The 17,971-nt window shown below is 39.4% G+C and overlaps 1 protein-coding gene across 9 annotated transcripts in view; it reads left to right on the top strand.

Moving 5' to 3' along the window:
* The window catches only part of LOC146663719 (calcium-activated potassium channel subunit alpha-1a), a 101,091-nt gene that overhangs the window by 26,254 nt on the left and 56,866 nt on the right, over positions 1-17,971 (top strand). For all 9 annotated transcript variants that reach the window (XM_085416588.1, XM_085416594.1, XM_085416593.1 and 6 more), the window contains one exon: positions 17,887-17,948. In XM_085416588.1, the coding sequence (XP_085272714.1) occupies positions 17,887-17,948 (62 nt within the window). The remainder of the gene's footprint in view (positions 1-17,886; positions 17,949-17,971) is intronic.

The raw sequence follows: 17,971 nt of genomic DNA, 5'->3' as shown, positions 1-17,971 counted from the left end.
TCTCTCATCTTGATTACACGAAGTAATTTACTATTACTACTCTAAAATATGAATTACATCTGAAATAATCAAATACATGAAATAGAATGATTAATAGTACATTTCCCTTTTTTTAGGAAATGACCTGTATGTATCTGTATGAAATCAATGAAAGGATCAAGTACTGCATTATCTTTAGTTACATTGATAATATTTATTTATGGAATAACAGTGGTAAAATATCGCTGTTGCTTTCGTATAAATGAAGCGGACATACCTGAGTGGCCACGATCTAATCCTGTTTACATAAAGTGAACCTGCTCCCAAGCAGGTTTACGCTTACGGCTCTGTTGCTATGACAGCAAGTCCCGGATGAGCTTCGGGGAACCGAACGATCCAAGATCACGCGAAATCGTCAACAATCAAATCCAGCTAACTTACTTAGCGAGGTACGAAGAACGGACCCCTGGTCTATCAGTCGATATTTTTGTTTCACGTGAAACATAAACGGAGTACTCTAACATTTGTTATGTGTAGTGATTTATTTACTCAGATGTGGTCTGCCTGACTCTGGTCAGATCAGCTGGTTGATCTTCAAAGCACATTTGTTGATGACAGTGAAGTTGCAGAAGGTCCTCTGGTGGACAAACAATACCACCTCAACGCGTGTTTATCCGCTATTAATTTTCATTAGTCATCATAAATGCATATATATATATATATATATATATATATATATATATATATATATATATATATATATATATATATATATATATATATATAAAAAAGCATAAGCAAATAGCTGATGTCGGCTCACACATAATAAATATGAGCTTGCTAACATTATGTGATAACTTTACGTTCATTTCTTGCTCCAAAAAACACAAACATGACAACGCCCATAATTCTAACTTTAAAATGACAGTGCAGAAACTAATGTCACAGTCTCCATGTTTAGATACAGTCTGTGGTGTATATATTTTAATCATTAAAAAAATAACACGCCACCTATTTATAATAAAATTACTTATTAAATTTAATAATGGCTCTTCTCCCTCTTTTCCTTCAATAACTGCTAAACGTTGCTTCTGTTTTTTTAATTAATGATTGATTAGTTTAGAACATTTTACAAGTTCTCTTAAATAACTGTAACTCTGTTACTGTTTCTGTTCGAGGCAAAATTCAATTTTTTTTCAGAAAGACAAGAAGACAAGCTTTACTATGATATTCAAAGTATAATATCCAATGTGAAGAGATTCAGAAGGTGCAAGCAAAACTGGGAAACACTTAGTTATAGCAAATGTAAAAATCTTTCTCTGTGTTACAAGAAAAACATTCACATTCAAAGCATTTAAAAATATTTTCTACTAGTTATTTATAGTAGGTCCTAGATGATTATTACAGTGTTAAATTCCAGAAGAAAATCAGGATCACATTTTGTTTATTGAACTTTATAGAAATCAGATGAGCTGCAACATTTTCTATTTCTGAGACAGATTTGAACGCAAATGTGCACCTCTGAAAAAAAATTGCAGACTCTTTAGTAAATATTCTCTCTTAGAAAAATGTTACTTGAATCCTGACTGAAGGATGATTTTCGAGAGAAATAAAGCACTTAAATGCTTGGGAAAGTAACTTGGGTTGTGGCCTTCAAGTATCTTTTGTAACCTTTCATGTTGTTGGTGATTTTTTTTTTTTCCAGTGGGAGGCTGGAAAAATGTTTTATCAACACAGCTATTTCAACAATATTTGGTGCCATGAATTTTTCATTCAAAGAGAAAATGGTTACTTATCACAAAGTTCGCACAGTGTATGAAGAGTTTAAAGGTGATCTAAAAGATTTAAAAAGATCAATTTATCCACTCATTTTAAGTGCAACACTATTTAGGCCTCCCCAGGAGAACTCTGTGATTCCCTGCTTTCATGGATTACTGCACATCTCTATACTTGCGCTGCTGCTGCTGGACATCTACATTTAGTTTTTAAAACAACCAACACATTTCACAGCACAGCAGGCATGTTCTTGACCCATTACACCTGACTGAGGAGCCTTAAAATTTCTATTTCTTAATACACTCTGATAATACACTCACAAACCATCCATATATCCATTTTCTGCTGCTTATCTGGGCATGGGTCACAGAGGGAGCAGTCTAAGTACTCCTAACTCCTCTCACCCCAGAGACCTCCAGCTTATTCGGGGAGGGGGAGGGGGGGGGGGACACTGAGACATTCCTAAACCAGCCGAGAGATATAATCTCTCCACCGATTCCTGGGTCTACTGCTGGACCTACTCCTGGTAGGACATGCCCAGAATACCTAACCTAGGATGTGTCCAGGAGGCATCCTAGTCAGATGGCCAAACTACCTGTCTCCTTTTGATGTGGAGGAGCAGCAGTTTTACTCCCAGTCCCTCTCGAATAACCGAGCCCCTCACCCTGTCTCTAGGCAAGGCAAGGCAAGTTTATTTGTATAGCACAATTCAACAACAAGGTGATTCAAAGTGCTTTACAGAGACATTAGAAACAAGAACAAATAAAAAGCATGATTTAAAATTGAATAAAACAAGCAAATAAACTAACTAACTAGTTAACAAACAAACAAACAAACAACAGTATATAAAATCGGGAGAGCCCAGCTGCTCTTCGAAGGAGCAGCTCTTTTTGCTACTTGTGTCCATAGCCTCACTCTTTTAGTCGGTACCCAAAGCTCGTGACCATATTTGGTTAGAGTAGGAACGTATATTGATCGTTAAATCGACAGCTTCACTTTTATGCTCAGCTCTAATTTCGATACAACAGAGAGCTGAGCATAAAAGTACCACTCTCCCCTCACTCGTTAACAAGACCCCAAGACACTTGAACTCCTCCACTTGGGGCAGTAACTCGTCCCTGACCAACAGTGGGCAGTCCACCCTTTCCAGCTAGCAACCATGGTCTCGGACTTGGAGGTGCTAATTCTCATTCCCACCGCTTCACACTTGGCTGAAAGATGAAATCCTGAGACCACTAAAGCGGAGACCTTCCATCACTTGGCTACACATAAGTACTCTATCCATAAAAACTATGAACAAATGGCAGCCCTGGTAGCGTCTAACACCCACTGGAAACAAGTCTGACTTACTGCCACCAATATGCTACTTCCAGATCAACAGAAACAACCAAGTCCAACCAACAATCAAGACAATATGTTTGGATACACCAGCTTTGTCCAACATCTTTCCCTGCCACCTGATCCAGCTCAGCACCTCTCTTCACTAGTGTCCAAAACATGCGGCCGCAGATCTGATAGCATGATTACAAAATCGATCATCCGCCTACGACCAAGGGTGTCCTAGTGCCATGTGCACTTATGAACACCCTTACGCTCGAACGTGGTGTTTGTTATGGACAAACTGTGATAAGCACAAAAGCCCAATGATAGGACACCACTCGGGTTCAAATCCAGCAGGCCGTTCCTCCAAGTCCCTCCCAGCCACGTCAGCGTTGAAGTCTTCCAACAGAACAATAGAGTTCCTTGGGTGCAGCACTCTCCAGGAGCGCATGAGACTCTGAGCTGTCATTTGGCCTATAGGCACAAACGACAGTCAAGACCCGAAGGCGCAGGGAAGCAACGCTCTCGTCCACTGGGAAAACCCCCCAAAATACCGGCAGTGAACCGGTGGGATACAAGTATACCCACCCCTGCCTGGCGCCTGTCACTGAGGGCACCTACAGAGTGGAACAGCCTCTCTGTTTGTTTTCCTGTCTCTGAAAAACAAACAGAGAATCTAAAAAGTTACGTTCACTCACAAACCATTGAACCTGGTTTTCAGCCTCTCTGTCTTTGTTTTATTCATTTTTTGGATGTTGCATGTTTTGAAGTTCACTGAGCAGCACACAGCTGTGTGTTGATGCTGGGTTGTGGAGTGAAACAGGAAGTGTTAGCGACTGAAGAAACACCGCAGGCTCTTCCCCAGGCAAGCTTTAATTCTCAAGAGAATATTGCTTATTGCCGACAACAACAACAAGCATTTTCCTCTCTGGTGTTCCCTGCACGATATAGTGCTGATGCTCCTTTGATTTTCTGTTTCTATACAACACAAAAAAGATCTTAATTTATTTCTGTTCCCGCAGTTGGAGTTTGTTTGCAGCATGTTGCATTAAGTGAAAGTATTATTTATAATAAGACATAAATCAGTGGGTATCAAGCTGCCACATACTGTAATTTGGACAGCAGCTGGTGCGAAGGTTCACTGGTTATTTTTGACCTGCTGTTTTCAACACCAGAGTGTTTGCTAAAATGGTGTTAATAATTATAATGCCATCATCATACACACTCTATTACTATTTGTGTACGCATGTGGTTGTATGTGTGTGGAGAATATGACACGCTATAATTGACACATGATCATAAAAAAGGCTTTTAAAATATTGTAAATGACTTCAAGTGTAAATCTAAAAATACGCGTTTCACGTCTGTGCGCTCAGATGTAACAGGTTATGACTCAGAAATGAGTACAGCTAAGACTGTAAACTGTTGTGGTTGATGGCACAGCTGCTGTATGTGAAGCGCACACACTTCCTGTGGTTCCGGTTCATGACTTGGAAAATATTGCATTCGTTAAATCAGTGTTTGGGACACACATGTATGTATAGTTTAGTATGTTTGGGTCAGATGAAATAGTGAAGCATGTAGCAAGCATATGTTGATTCTGAGAAAACTTTTCTAATTTTCCATCCTGGCATTGTTCAGCTCCCTCTTGGGGTCTCTCGTGCTGTCATCGCCATGAGTGGCTGTTAATTTCCCTCTGCTTTGTCCCTCTGCAGTGAAGTTGCAGTGCTTTGCAGGAGCTCTTTGTTTCCCAGCAGGAATGACAACTTTTAATGAGCTACCAACGGACCAGGAACTTTGTACCAGGAATCGATGTCTTGTACCTCCCATAATTTCCAAAAACAATTTTCAAATTCTCCACACAGTGTAAAGTTGTTTATATCAACTGTGGAAACCAGAGGATGTGTCATATGTAACAACAAGATCTGCAGCTACAGATTGGATACACAGTGGCTGTAAATTAGGTACTTTTTGACTGGATAGTTGAATCTTGTTAAATAGACACAAAAACCTGTGTCTATTTAACAATTAGCTCCTGAAAATAACCACAGTGTGTATAACAGAAATTTAAATAACACATAAAGACAAAAATCCTTTGTTTTAGCATCAAAAACATTTTCTAGACCTATTCCTAAAGTTTGTAAGTTAGGTTGCTAATTTCATCTTGATGAAAACTGCATTTTTTTTGCATTTGTAATGCAGATATCTGACAAATTACTATTTGCGTTGTACATTGTACTAAAGATTCTTTCAAAAAATGCGTGATCCGCTTTTGCTTTCTTGCATTTTATTTTTGTTTCTTCTCAATCATTAACAAGGCTGTATATTAGCTCAGCGGTACCGGTCTGTGAGTCGTTTGGTACCGGGCGGCGAGAATTGAAGCTCGGGTGTGAAATTTATGGTTTTCAGGGTATGTATCAGTTTTTATCTTAATTTTTTTTTATCGTTTTTATCGGTTTCCCTGGGTCTTTTCCCGTGCATTTTGAATAACTCTTCCTTTTTTTGGGTACGGTTTTATTTTGTTGTATTTATTCGCAACACCTTAAAGGCCGGTCTGTGAAAATATTGTCAGACATAAACTGGTCCGTGCCGCAAAAAAGGTTGGGGACCGCTGTATTAGCTGGCTGCTAGCTTTAGCTGGTCACTTGGGACTCCCCCTCCTTGTCCATATATGGTCATTTCTGTATCTAAAGTGAATCCACAAACTAGTCGGTGATATCCTGGTGGTTATGTCTAGGGCTGGACCATATTATACCGTTCACCGTAATACCGGTACAATGTTAGGCAATGATAAGAAAATGAAATATTGCGATAGAATATGGGTAAACGCGCATGCGCAGTGCCTTTGTTTTCATACGCACATGCCGGAAAAAGCATGGCAGCGACGGAGAATGAGAAGGACAAAAGCGGATCGTTGAATGAAACGGATGAACCAGAACTGATTTGTAAAAACATGCAACTTCAGTGATGTGGAACTGGTTTGGTTTTTGTCTGACCGATAGCCACCAAAGCATTTTATTATAATTTTTTTTAGAACATACAAACGGGTCGTCGTTATTACCGTATTTTTCGGACTATAAGGCGCTCTTAAAAGCCTTTAATTTTCTCAAAAATCGACAATGCACCTTATAATCCAGTGCGCCTTATGTATGAATTCTGGTTGTGCTTACTGACCTCAAACTGATTTTACGTGGTATATGGCGCTCAAAAATCTGTCAAAAAATGTTTTAGTATGACTTAAGCGACGAAGCTGCATTACAGCTACCGTAGTCAGGAGCCTGGCGGAGTGATACGTACTGTGCTTCAACATAATATTACCGTATTGTGTGTGTATAAGGACCCCAAAATGGAACCTGTTAAGAAACATGCTTATGAAGTGGATTTTAAACTCAAGGCGTCACGCAGTAGAACAGAGCAGCTGCAAGAGAATTCAGCAACAGCTGCTTGTTAAAGTGAAAATAAATTGATGGGGTTTTTTGCACTAATAAAGTTGTGGAGTTGTAAAGTAGTTAATTATTGCACAATTTCTGTAAATCCAATAAACTTCATTTCACTTCTCAAATATCACTGTGTGCGTCTCCTATATGATATATTTAACTGACATTTTTTTTATTGTAACAACCAACTATTTATACGGGAAAATAATGACTATTAACAAGGTTGCCCAAACTTTCAAAAAATCTTTGGGCCTTTCACTTTGGATGCAATGTCTTGGATCCATAGATAAGTCAAATGAAAAGACTGTCTTAGTCTGGGGTTTATGACTTAGTAGTAAAGGTCTCTTGACAGCCAAGATATTTATTCATCAGCCCAGGAAACTCAAAAAAGCTAAAAGTAAAATATTTTGAATACAGATGTTTTGTATATGTTGTTGCATGTTTTGGATACGTTGCAAAGTAGTGCTAACCTGTAAACTCTGCTGCTTTTCAGTGTACGGGCCGGGGCACATTCGGATTTGGCAAAGATGATGTTATAATAATAATAATAACAGCAGGTCTATCCCTCAGGATCTGCTGTAATGTGCGTAGCGATCCCCGATGTGGAAGCAGCTGAATGCAGCACGGCAGGAAGCCTAGAGGACAAAGGAATAATCTGCTTTTATTGACAAGATGAGAGAGAAATCCCTTACACCCTCTGGTTTTACTCATGAGTGCGAACATCGCAGGCACAAAAGAAACTGATGAAATCCTGCTCTGAATACTGTGCTGTCTGTACCTTGTACTCATACTGGGAAAGGTTTCCGAGTGATGCAGTACAAGTCTGAGTATTACATTCAGCCACTCCAGACACCCACTGCATCTGTAAGAGTTTCCAGGTATTCCCAGTAAATTTAAAGAGCTGTACATTGCTATTCTGTTTTTAGTGCAATGCCCCGTAACATGTCAGAATTTGAAGTGTAACCAGTATACAGTTCAGTGGTTATGGCGGACTCATTTTTGGTTCTAACTTCATTAAACATATCTAGTAGAAAAATATCTGAAACAAACCATTTAGAGCACAGTTTTTCCCACAGTTTTTCCCACTGTCGGGATTGCTTGTACATGTGCGGATCTCATTATTTGCATTTTTGATCGTGTTTAATATGAGCAACTACCTCTGTAACAGTATAAATTGTTACAGTGAGAACGGATCCATGATAATCAAAAGCTCCCAGCGTAGCTGCTGCTTTAGCTTGTTTCCTGGAAGTCCCGTTCTGACCTCTGGCACAGTGTGTTCTGCAATTTCTCGAACATGTGGAGAGTGCAAACATCAATTCCTCTTTCAAACCCTCCCAGGTTGTGTGTGGGGGATCATCACTGGTGATGTGAGCAGTTTACACCATAGCTCCAGCATGCCATAGCTCAGGAACAGAAGGGACATTGTGACCATAGTTCACATTCAGATACTGAGTTGGGGACACTAATCTTAGAGTGCATTGTCTACAAATTGCAGGATTGGAGGGTCAATCCCCTCCACAAGAACCTCAAGTTTCTCTCGATGACAGACTGATCACTGGTGATCTAGCTGTTGCAAAAATCCCAGTTTTCAAGCCCAAAGGCAACCCGTCAGGTTCAGGACTGAGACCCGGAGCATGATTGTCATTTTGTCAACATTCATTGAGTTCTGAATTGTAAACTGCTACAGCATGTGGGACTGTCAGAGTAGACATGATTCTACTGTACCGTCCCAAGGATCTGAGGGAGATTATTCATAGGGAACAATCTGAACCGTCGCTATTATGTCAACTCCAAAGCACACTGAAAACACTGACCTTTTTGGCTACTTAAACAAAATGTTCATTTACTGCTTTTGGCCTCTTACCAAATTTGACTCTCTGAAACTTTCTACAATTCCTTGAAAAGAATATCAAACTGAAGGATTGCTTTTTTTTTTAACACACTGGAGGAGATCCAACACAAACGGTAAGATTGCAGCTAAGGTTGGGGTCACTGTAACCACGCAACACGTTTTTTTTGTATTTTACCATAAATAAAGCATTTACCTGCAAACTATGGAGAAAAAAAAATCTCACAACTATTGAAAGCCTTAAACTTATGAAGTGATTTAGTATCTTAAAGGTCAATTTCCCTGCTCTTATTCAGTGTCGTAAGTAAGGAACAGAAGGAGACACTGACACCATATTTCACATTTAGTCAGATGCTGAATTGGTGACGCTAATCTTAGATTGTCTTGTCTACAAATTGCAGGGTTGGTGGTTTAATCCCTGGCCACTCCACATGCCAAGTGTTCTTGGGCAAGACACTGAACCACAAGTTGTTCCAAGTAGCAGATAAGCGCCTTTCATGGCAGCACAGCCCCAGCTGGTATATGATGAGTGTCTTTGAATGGGTGGAGGAGAAAGTCATGCCAAGGTTCAAAGACACTGCAGTGTATACGTGCAGACCATTTAATCTGTGGCGGCTATCTAATAAATGACTATCTTTACTACATGTATTGAGTCTGGACAGGTGTGGATTTAAACTGCAACTTGTTGGCAGAGGTGTACAGTACAACAGCAAGGCGTTAAGTGTAGTCGTTCATTGCTCTGCAATGGCTAAGCAGTAAATTTACAATTTCACAGTATAAAGTGTGGAGGAATATGTGTTTGCATGTACCGGATTTGCATGCACCATCATTTTTCTTGGTGAGTTGGATTATTTTTCTTTATCCCTCTTGCTTTGTTTTTTCTAGTATTCCGTTCTTTTATACAGTTCTGTGGAAAAAGTCTTGAGCTAGCTCTCGTTTCTTCATATTTTTCTTGCTTGGTTCCACCATCATGGAGTTTGCATGTTCTCCCCGTGTCTTTGTGGGTTCTCTCCTGGTACTCCGGCTTCCTCCCACAGTCCAAAGGCATTTGGTTAAGTGGTGATTCTAAATTGCCCTTAGGTGTGAATGTGAGTGTGAATAGTTGTTTGTCTCTGCGTTGGCCCTGGGACCTGTCCAGTGTAACCTGTTTCTTGCCCTATGGCAGCTGGGATAGGCTCCAAGTGGTCTTGAGTAATAGTAATCCAGGCGTTATCCAGATGTTTTTCTTTGGCTGCTTTTTCACTAATTTCCAGTTCTTGTACCTATCTACTTTCAGGGGAAATGTTAGTTGTTTTCTTGCTAGGTACTTAACACCAGCCTATGAATCATTAAATTGTATCTTTAGGCACTTTGTTACTAGCAGCCTGTTACAAAAAAACATGATTTCTTTCAGTGAGTCTATGAAAAATTGAAAAAGATAACACAGCTTGGCAGTTTTTGCACTAACGAGGTAATTTGGAGAGAGATATTATCTCTCTCCAACAGAATGTTGCCAAAGTTGCTAAATGTGATTTGACGTTAGATAAGCTGGACTTACAGCAACAGGAAGAAACCACCGGGGGTTGTATTTATCTCTGGATGGGAAGATGACCTACAGTAAAATTAACTTAATGTATTTAATTTTTATGCTAAAGACTAAGCAAGGTGGTTTTATGTACCATCCTTCCTGTTTTTTAGAACATTTGAAATACTCTTATGAGACAAAAACCCCATGTTTTAGTCATTTTGCTCCTACTGATCAGTCTGTCATAAGCAAGTCCAGAGGGGGGAAGAATACCTTTGGCAGAGCCACTGATCTCAGGACACTGAACCTGTCCAGCTCTGTGTCCTTGAGCCTTGCCTTAGTCATGAATCACCGGACTGACAAAGCTCAAGGCATGATCAGAATGACACATGATGAGCTAATTTCTTACCCCACACAGGCGTCTGGGGATCGTCTGTGCAGCATCCTTCTGCTGATGTCGTCAGTGGCTTTAACCCGTTATATAAATCCGATTGTTTTCTTGTCACAACCTTATGCCAAACGCAGGATTCAGGTTTTCAATTAGATGTGATGCTGCGCATATCTCGGCACATTACTGCGAATGAAGTGACCGACAGTGTTGACGCTAATGAAGGCAGCCCACTCAGGCTTCACTTTGTCTTCATTATTTCTTCAAATTGAAAACTGAATGTAATCAAGTTCTTATTATTTGAGAGAAAATCTTTAAAAAAAGGGACTGAGTAATATGAAAATTAACAACGCATTGCGCATAATGGAAGATTGTAGACTCTTATGTCGTTAATGGTTAGGATGCTGTCAAAATGTTACAGTCCAAATGTGGGTTTCCTGCTTGAGTGACACAAAACACAGGAGAGCGACTTTCTTCCACTGCTGTAATTTAACCTCCTAAGACCCGAACTCTTCCACAGCATGCATTTTTAATTCCTCTTTGATATTTGGGATGATTGGGGCCTGATGAATGTAAAAACAAAGAATTACCTGATTTTTTTTTTTTTAACTTATTTTTGTTTTTAAGAAAAATGAGAGCCACATATGAGGATATTTTTTAAAAATTTCGATAGAACAGAAGCAGTATAATGTCCTCGTAAGTGGATATCAGGCCCTTGTAGAGCAAAATTGAGTATTTTGGTCTAAATAACCCAAAATGCGATGTCCACATATGTGGACGCCAGGTCCTTGGAGGTTAAACAGTTTCATCATAAATTCAGGCAGATGGGGCAGTGGACTGTTTATGAAACACATGCTGGATAGGTTATATTAAGATCATGCTAGAGGAGGGTGCTGGGCTTCAGGAGCACTATCCAAGACCACATCAGTATGCATGTTGTGTTTTTGCCTGTCACCACAAGCATGGGGCACGTGCAGGCATAGGCAGTGAATACAAGGGCAGAGTTGTCTCTTCAAGGCCCTATCTGTGATTCTTTTATATGCATTATTTCCAGGTAGAGGTGACTTTTTCTTATTTAGGAACTATTTTGATGGGTTGATGGAAAGTATTCTATTTATGAGCAGATCATCCTTGCTGTGTACAGGCGTAAAGATTCTCTAAGTCCATGATTTGCTTCGTACCTCAATGAAGCATACCTTGGTTCATGTCTGTTAGTGGGGTTGAAGAGCATGAATGAAAAAAAAAAGGGAAAAAATAAAACCTTTTGATCACAGGTATCGCCTATTTGATTGTGATTGGTTTTCCAACTCTCATGCTTCTGAGGTGTAGCGTGCCTTTTCCTGCATTCACATGCTCTCATGCTTCCCCTAAAAATAGCATGCTAAGTTAGGAGAAGTATTTTTATCGATGTACAGTGGTTCTAATGGTCAGTATGGAAAATGCATTTTATATGGATAAGATTAATAAGATACATGGTGTGCATCTCCAAATGAGAATTGTCCACATTTACGGAGATGGCATCACAGTGGAGGCTAAATCTACTGAGCTTTGCTGTTCATGACACACAGAGAGAGAACAGGGATCAGGAGCTTGTGGTAAATCACAGTCTAATTTTGTAAAACTAAGACAGTTGAGCTCCCATTGGTCACAGTTTAGTGGTCAATGTAGACCTCTGCGATGAATCTTTGCACAGCCTATGACTTAACCTACACCTATGTCATTGTTAATGTGTTTATTACCTTGTGGTTGTAGCCCAGTGTTTTAAAAGCAGTGCCAAATAAAAACAATACATAGAACCAATTTCACCTTTTGTATCCCCAATCTTCATTTTTTGGCAAAAAAACATATTTTTCCAGTTTTTGTAAATTTGTTTATGTCCATTGCGATCATTTTCAGGAATGTGCTGAAATCTGTGAGTCCGTATGTTGAGGCTATGGTTATCGTTGCTTATATTGATGTCGTGTTTGTTATTCTCTCACTGATAAATTCCAAATAAAAAGTCAATTGACCTTTTCACAATGATTGCAGGCGGCGTTGAGGCGACATGTTTTACATATTTCCAAGGAGGTGCATGTGAGGTTGTAGCGTAGGTTACAGTGTAGGGTTTCAAAGGGGTTTGCAGTTATGGCATTCGTGCAGTGTTCATTTGACAGAGACGTACAAACGTTACTGTTGTAATAAATCATTTGTTACACAGGATCAGAAGTGCAGAGCTCCACACAGCTGTCAGACTTTCTTACATTTTTTTAATAAGGCATTTTTGCTCTTATTAAGCATTGCTATCTGTTTTCTGAAGTCAAAAATATTTTTTAAGTTTATTATTTTTTAAAGTCAATATTTGTGGTAACAATTTGGCCTTACACTCTAAGGAGCCATGGTTCGAGACCGGGAAAAGAGATAAATTCCTGGGATGTTTGCACCTGAAAGGGCATCCTATATAAAAATCCATCTACTGTGACGACCCCATTGCTCTAAACCAAAAGAAGCTTGCTATTTGCAGTAGTGCATATTGTATTACACACGTGGGTGTTTACTTTAACTACACTTTGACTATATTGGTATTGAAATGCTTTATTTCTTTAAACAATTAAAGTTTAAATCAATATTGCCAGAATGATGAATGTGACATTAAGACTGCTGAAGTGTGTGTGTGTGTGTGTGTGTGTGTGTGTGTGTGTGTGTGTGTGTGTGTGTGTGTGTGTGTGTGTCCTAGAACCTAAAAAAATAAAACAGCAGTTAACAGCCTGGCAACAAAATTTAAATATATTTAATTGTGTCTGCTGATGCTCGGAAAGTTATAACTACTCATTGACAAAATTTTAATTGTAAATCACTAAAATACTAATAAAACCTTTTTATTAGTCTGTTAGTGATGAACACGTACAGCAGATTTAGGGTGATTTCGCGTATTATTCGGTTTATTATTGTTGTTGTAAGAGTTTATTTTCCCTTCCCATTTGCAGTGTCACCTCTAGACTATTCAAATGGCCATTTCAACCAGATTCAGCAATAACAAAGATGTCCTTAATAGAAGATAGAACATATCAGCTACTTGCTGTAATGAAAATACAAGATAGAACTAAAACTGCAGATATGGCCGTGGTTTCTAAACTGTTGCTGGGTACAAACATTACTCAGAAATCATTTACAGCTACGAGTTGATCATCAATCAGGTGGCCAGTTATAACATCTCTCTAATCTTGGGTTTTCCTACTGCATGCGCTGCCCATTGAAACAGCACCGTGTCAGCAATGACACTGCAAATGTCTAAGATGTTCATCCGTTGTCTGTGTTTGTCAAGGCTGCACTCAATCACGTTTACAGCTGTTGTTGTAAACATGCTAATTTGCTGTTATCACCTCGGGAAAAGGATGAAGCGTAGTTATTGAGAACAGTCATAAAGACTCTACAGCATTGTTCACAGACCAAGGCCGATCTCACAGACGTTTACAGCTGCTCTAAAACTACAGAAACTCTGTATTTTCCCATCTCAGACAGAAATCCCAAATCAGTTTTCAGTGAAGTAAAAAAATATAAATATATATTTATATATATGAGACTGCAGCAATTTAAATTTTGTACTTTGTCCTTTAAAAAAACGAATCTGAAGTTTAAAGTTATCTTACCTTGTGGATTACAAATACTTTTCAGCTCAATGATAGCACATCAACTTATTCAGTCTCTCTTGTGCGTTTCTGTATTTTTGTGGTATACACAAGATACCTCATGAATCAATGTAGCATTTGAGGTCAGACAGATGGGCTGGCTGGAGTTTCCCGGGGTAGTCCTTAGGTCATTTTATTTTGGAAAGCATCACCGTGTGGTGGTTGAAGCTGCTGTGGGACAGTCATCCATAAGGAACATTAGGTCAGAGATTTCTGCTCCCATGAACAAATGGGATTAAGCAGTGCCGTACCCAACTCTCAATGCATCTACTGTTTATCAAGATCCTATATTTACTACACGCTTTAAGAGAACGTGGGGCAAACTGGTTACTGGTTCTCCCTCTCCTATCGGGGGAAGAGAGACTTCTATTGCAGAATTAGCACATTTCTTCCCCAACAAAAATCTTAATGAGCATTCAAAAGATCCAGATCCTTTATTTGAAAAAGGTATTTATGGGGAAAAATAAATTTATCGGATTCTCATCAAACTGCTACTGTCAGTCTTCACCTCTTTCATTTCCTTTTACCAATTTTTACAACGTTTAACTATTATTAAAATAGAAGTTTTTATGTTAGATGCTGGCTCTCGTATGTACATGATGATGGTGAGTCACACTTCAGGAAGAGTGGAGGAGAATGAGTGGGTTTTTTGATGTTTGCAGGTTGCCTTCTGAAGGCTTGAGACCTGCTTGTGCACTCTGCAGCCCTGCACACCATACACAGCATCACTGATGATATTGGAGTCAAAAATTAAATTTGTTCTTTTCTATCTATTTATCTCTTATTGAATTGGTCAATTATTTATGCAGATTGCTTCACAGATAGTTAAGCTTTCTCTTGTGAGTTTTCTTTCAGATTAAATTCCAAGTTTTAGTATTTTTTCTTAAAAGCCTTAGACATACAAGTGATAAAATCTTAAAAGCAACCCTACTTAAAACCTTTTTCACATTTAAATCAAGAAACACTTGATAACCATTAGTCATGGGTACAGCGCAAAAGCCAAACCTTATCCAAAGACACATTTACCACAAAGGTTAATGTTTTTTAATTCACTTTTTATGCCAGGTATTCAAAAACTAAATAAGAGGTTTAAAGATTCCCACCTCTTTATCACAGTCATTACACTCTGCTGATTCAATCCAAGGTAGCTGTGGGGGCACTGGAGTCTATTCCTGCTGTCGTAGTGTGAAAGGTGGGGTACACCCTGGACAACACGTAGACTAATAACTATTCATGCCCACATTCACACCTACGGCTAATTTAGGTTGGCTAATTAGCATAACCCACCCACTTCTTTGGACTGCACCCAGAGAGAAACCACTGAAGCACGGAGAGAACGCGCAGACTTCACACAGGAAGGCTCCAGCTGGTTGTAGCCGTAACACCGTGCTGCCCGTTCATCATACCGTCTCTGACAATGTAACCATTTACAGCTGATGCGACTCAGTGAATAAATATCAACCAGTGACAGCGGTGAATGTCATCTCATTTGAAAATAGGCCGATAATAGTCACCGAGGACAATGTTTAGATAATATATCTGTGCGTCATCAAGTGCAACATGAAGACCCGACTGAAAAATCTAACACCAAGAGATCAAAAGTGCTTCCTTTCAGCTGTGTAACAAAATACTGATTTAAAAAGGATCATTTTTAAATTCAAAAGTTCTTGGATTTGCCTCCAGTGACTTGTCTCATGACTTGAAACCTGCCCGTAAAGATGCAAAGTTTTTCATCCTGGCAGTGAACAGTTGTTTAAATTTCTGGGGAAAAGATTTCTTTTAATGCAAATTTCTTCTTGACGTGCAGTCTACGCTGGCATTAAGTAAGAGTATGTTGTCAAAAAATAAATGCAAATATGAGTTGAGTATATCTTGGCAGCTCCCTTGGTTATCATGCAGGAGTGGTCAGTCCTCTCTGTGAGCTCTGTGCCCCCTTGTGGGTGGAGCCATCTGCCAGCAAACATCCGAGGGAGGCTGAATATACAGATGTGATGCATCATTATGGGATGACAGAGATGAATGATGAACGCTGGCACTGCCTGATGTCGCTTCATTGACAAACTGAGTCATGACTGCCCAGTCATTGTAACGGCCCGAGTGTGTTATTTACTGCTGTTGCTGAGTCGTCGTCTTCTGTTGGGATTAGCATTTCTAGGGTTGCAGTAACATTGTTTCCAGTTTCTAAACTGGGACAGTCAGAGGCATAAAGAGATTTCCTGGCTTTGAAAGAAGAGGGGATGATTAAAAATGCATGCGGGTGCTTTTTGTCATTACAGAGCCATCAGTGGTTGCAGGTTGACAAGACAATTTCACATCATGGAAATGAATTAACCGGGGTTCATTCATTATGCATGCCCATTGGTTTCTTGTTCAGGATGGCCATTGTGTCATTTCTAAATAGATGAAAGCCAGGTAGGCTTGCAGATAACCTGCTAGTGTATTTCGGGATGTAGAACATTTGTTCTGCTGTCTGGCAGAAACCTTTCTGTTCTTATTTGTGTCTCTCGGGGTCGCACCCTCGTCTACATTAGCGCTGGCTGTAAAAGGGAAAATTAGGACACTTGTTTCACAACGGTTTTAATAAGCTGCTGTGCTTTTTGACTTATAAATGTCAATTGATGATGCTGTAGCATTAAGATTATGTTTAAAGGATTAAAAATCTAGGTCTTCCCCATCCCAAATGGCAGAAAACTGATTGTGCAACAGCTGCATTGCAAAATGTAAGATGTATAAACTGGTTTATCTGCTTTTTAGCCTACTTTCCTTTTTTTTAAAAAATGTGCTGTAGTTAGAGATTTTAGAGGTTTTTATCTTCTGGCCCGTATTTCTGATCATCTTCAGCTGCCTTTTTTGGTTGGACAAATACAAGGAGTACTCCCTGGTTTTCACTGTTAGTAGTTTTGTCAGGTGAGAACACGGGTAGACTGAAACGAAGGTGGATCAGCTGAATCTTGGTTTCTCCATCACTAGATATGCTGTTGATATAACTCCTGTGGGGCTGGCAGAAGTGATTAAGTTTCACCTAAGCTCACTCCGTGGCAGAGCTGGCGGCTCACCATCACTGACAGTCATATTTATTGCCCCGCAACCTGCTTCCCTCCTGGCCTGGGATTCTATTGGTCACTTCCAGACTTGGATCTATTCATCAGTGTCTTCTCCCTGCAGAAGAAGGCAACGTGAACAGAGTAAAAGCGACACCCTGGTTTTTATTATCGTGCTGCTTCACTGTCAACGTCGAAACTTCAGGCTCAGCTGCATCTCCGAAAGCTGAAGCCACGTTCTGTCACTTCGCCCACACCTCCACTGCCAATTTACATGATGAGGCAAGCTCTTGCGTATTTATTTATGCTGTCAGATATACAGTAACACTGTAGTCTGTTTGTGACACTGTGACTCTTTCTTTTTGGTTTATATAACACAATAATAACAGGCTGGCAAGATGCATCAAGGTCTGCTGATTAATAGCCATCTAATATTTGCTATGTAAAACATTTGTTACGTACATGCTGCGTTTCAGGGTTTTCTGATGTCGTGGAATTAAACAATCGGGAGATATTTTCGGTTTGTTTTGACATGACTCTGAAACCCAGATGATGATCAGTTTATGGTGAAGCTGTGACCAAAAAAGAAACGTTTGGGGATTTTTGTTTTTTCTTTGTTGGGCAAAGACAAATATCCATATGGTGTAAACTGTACAGTTTTTAAATGTATTTGATTTTTTTTAAGCTTGCTAATATGTCATCGTATTTCAACCTAATCCAGTTGTTTTTCTCATTTTCTAAAAGTTGTTAAATCAGTTAAAATAGTGAAATAAATGAAATAATTAGAGACAAATGTGGCTCGTGTCCATTTACCAATACATCTTAAAGATTAAAAAACTGCTGTCTAGTCCAGTGTGCATGTGTATATACTGTACTGTACCACTTCAACTTAAAGTAAAAATATATATTTTTTCCCATTCTCTGCAGGTGGTGCTCGTTTTTGCACTCAGCATCGGAGCCCTTGTGATATACTTCATAGATTCCTCTGAGTAAGTAATTAGCTTTAAACTTA

This window comes from Rhamphochromis longiceps, linkage group LG8 (assembly GCF_057381845.1).
Source record: "Rhamphochromis longiceps isolate RC_006_pf linkage group LG8, R_longiceps_female_GT1.1, whole genome shotgun sequence".
NCBI lineage: Eukaryota > Metazoa > Chordata > Actinopteri > Cichliformes > Cichlidae > Rhamphochromis > Rhamphochromis longiceps.
Note: the sequence above shows the minus strand (reverse complement) of the source record. Positions and strands in the feature narration are given on the sequence as shown.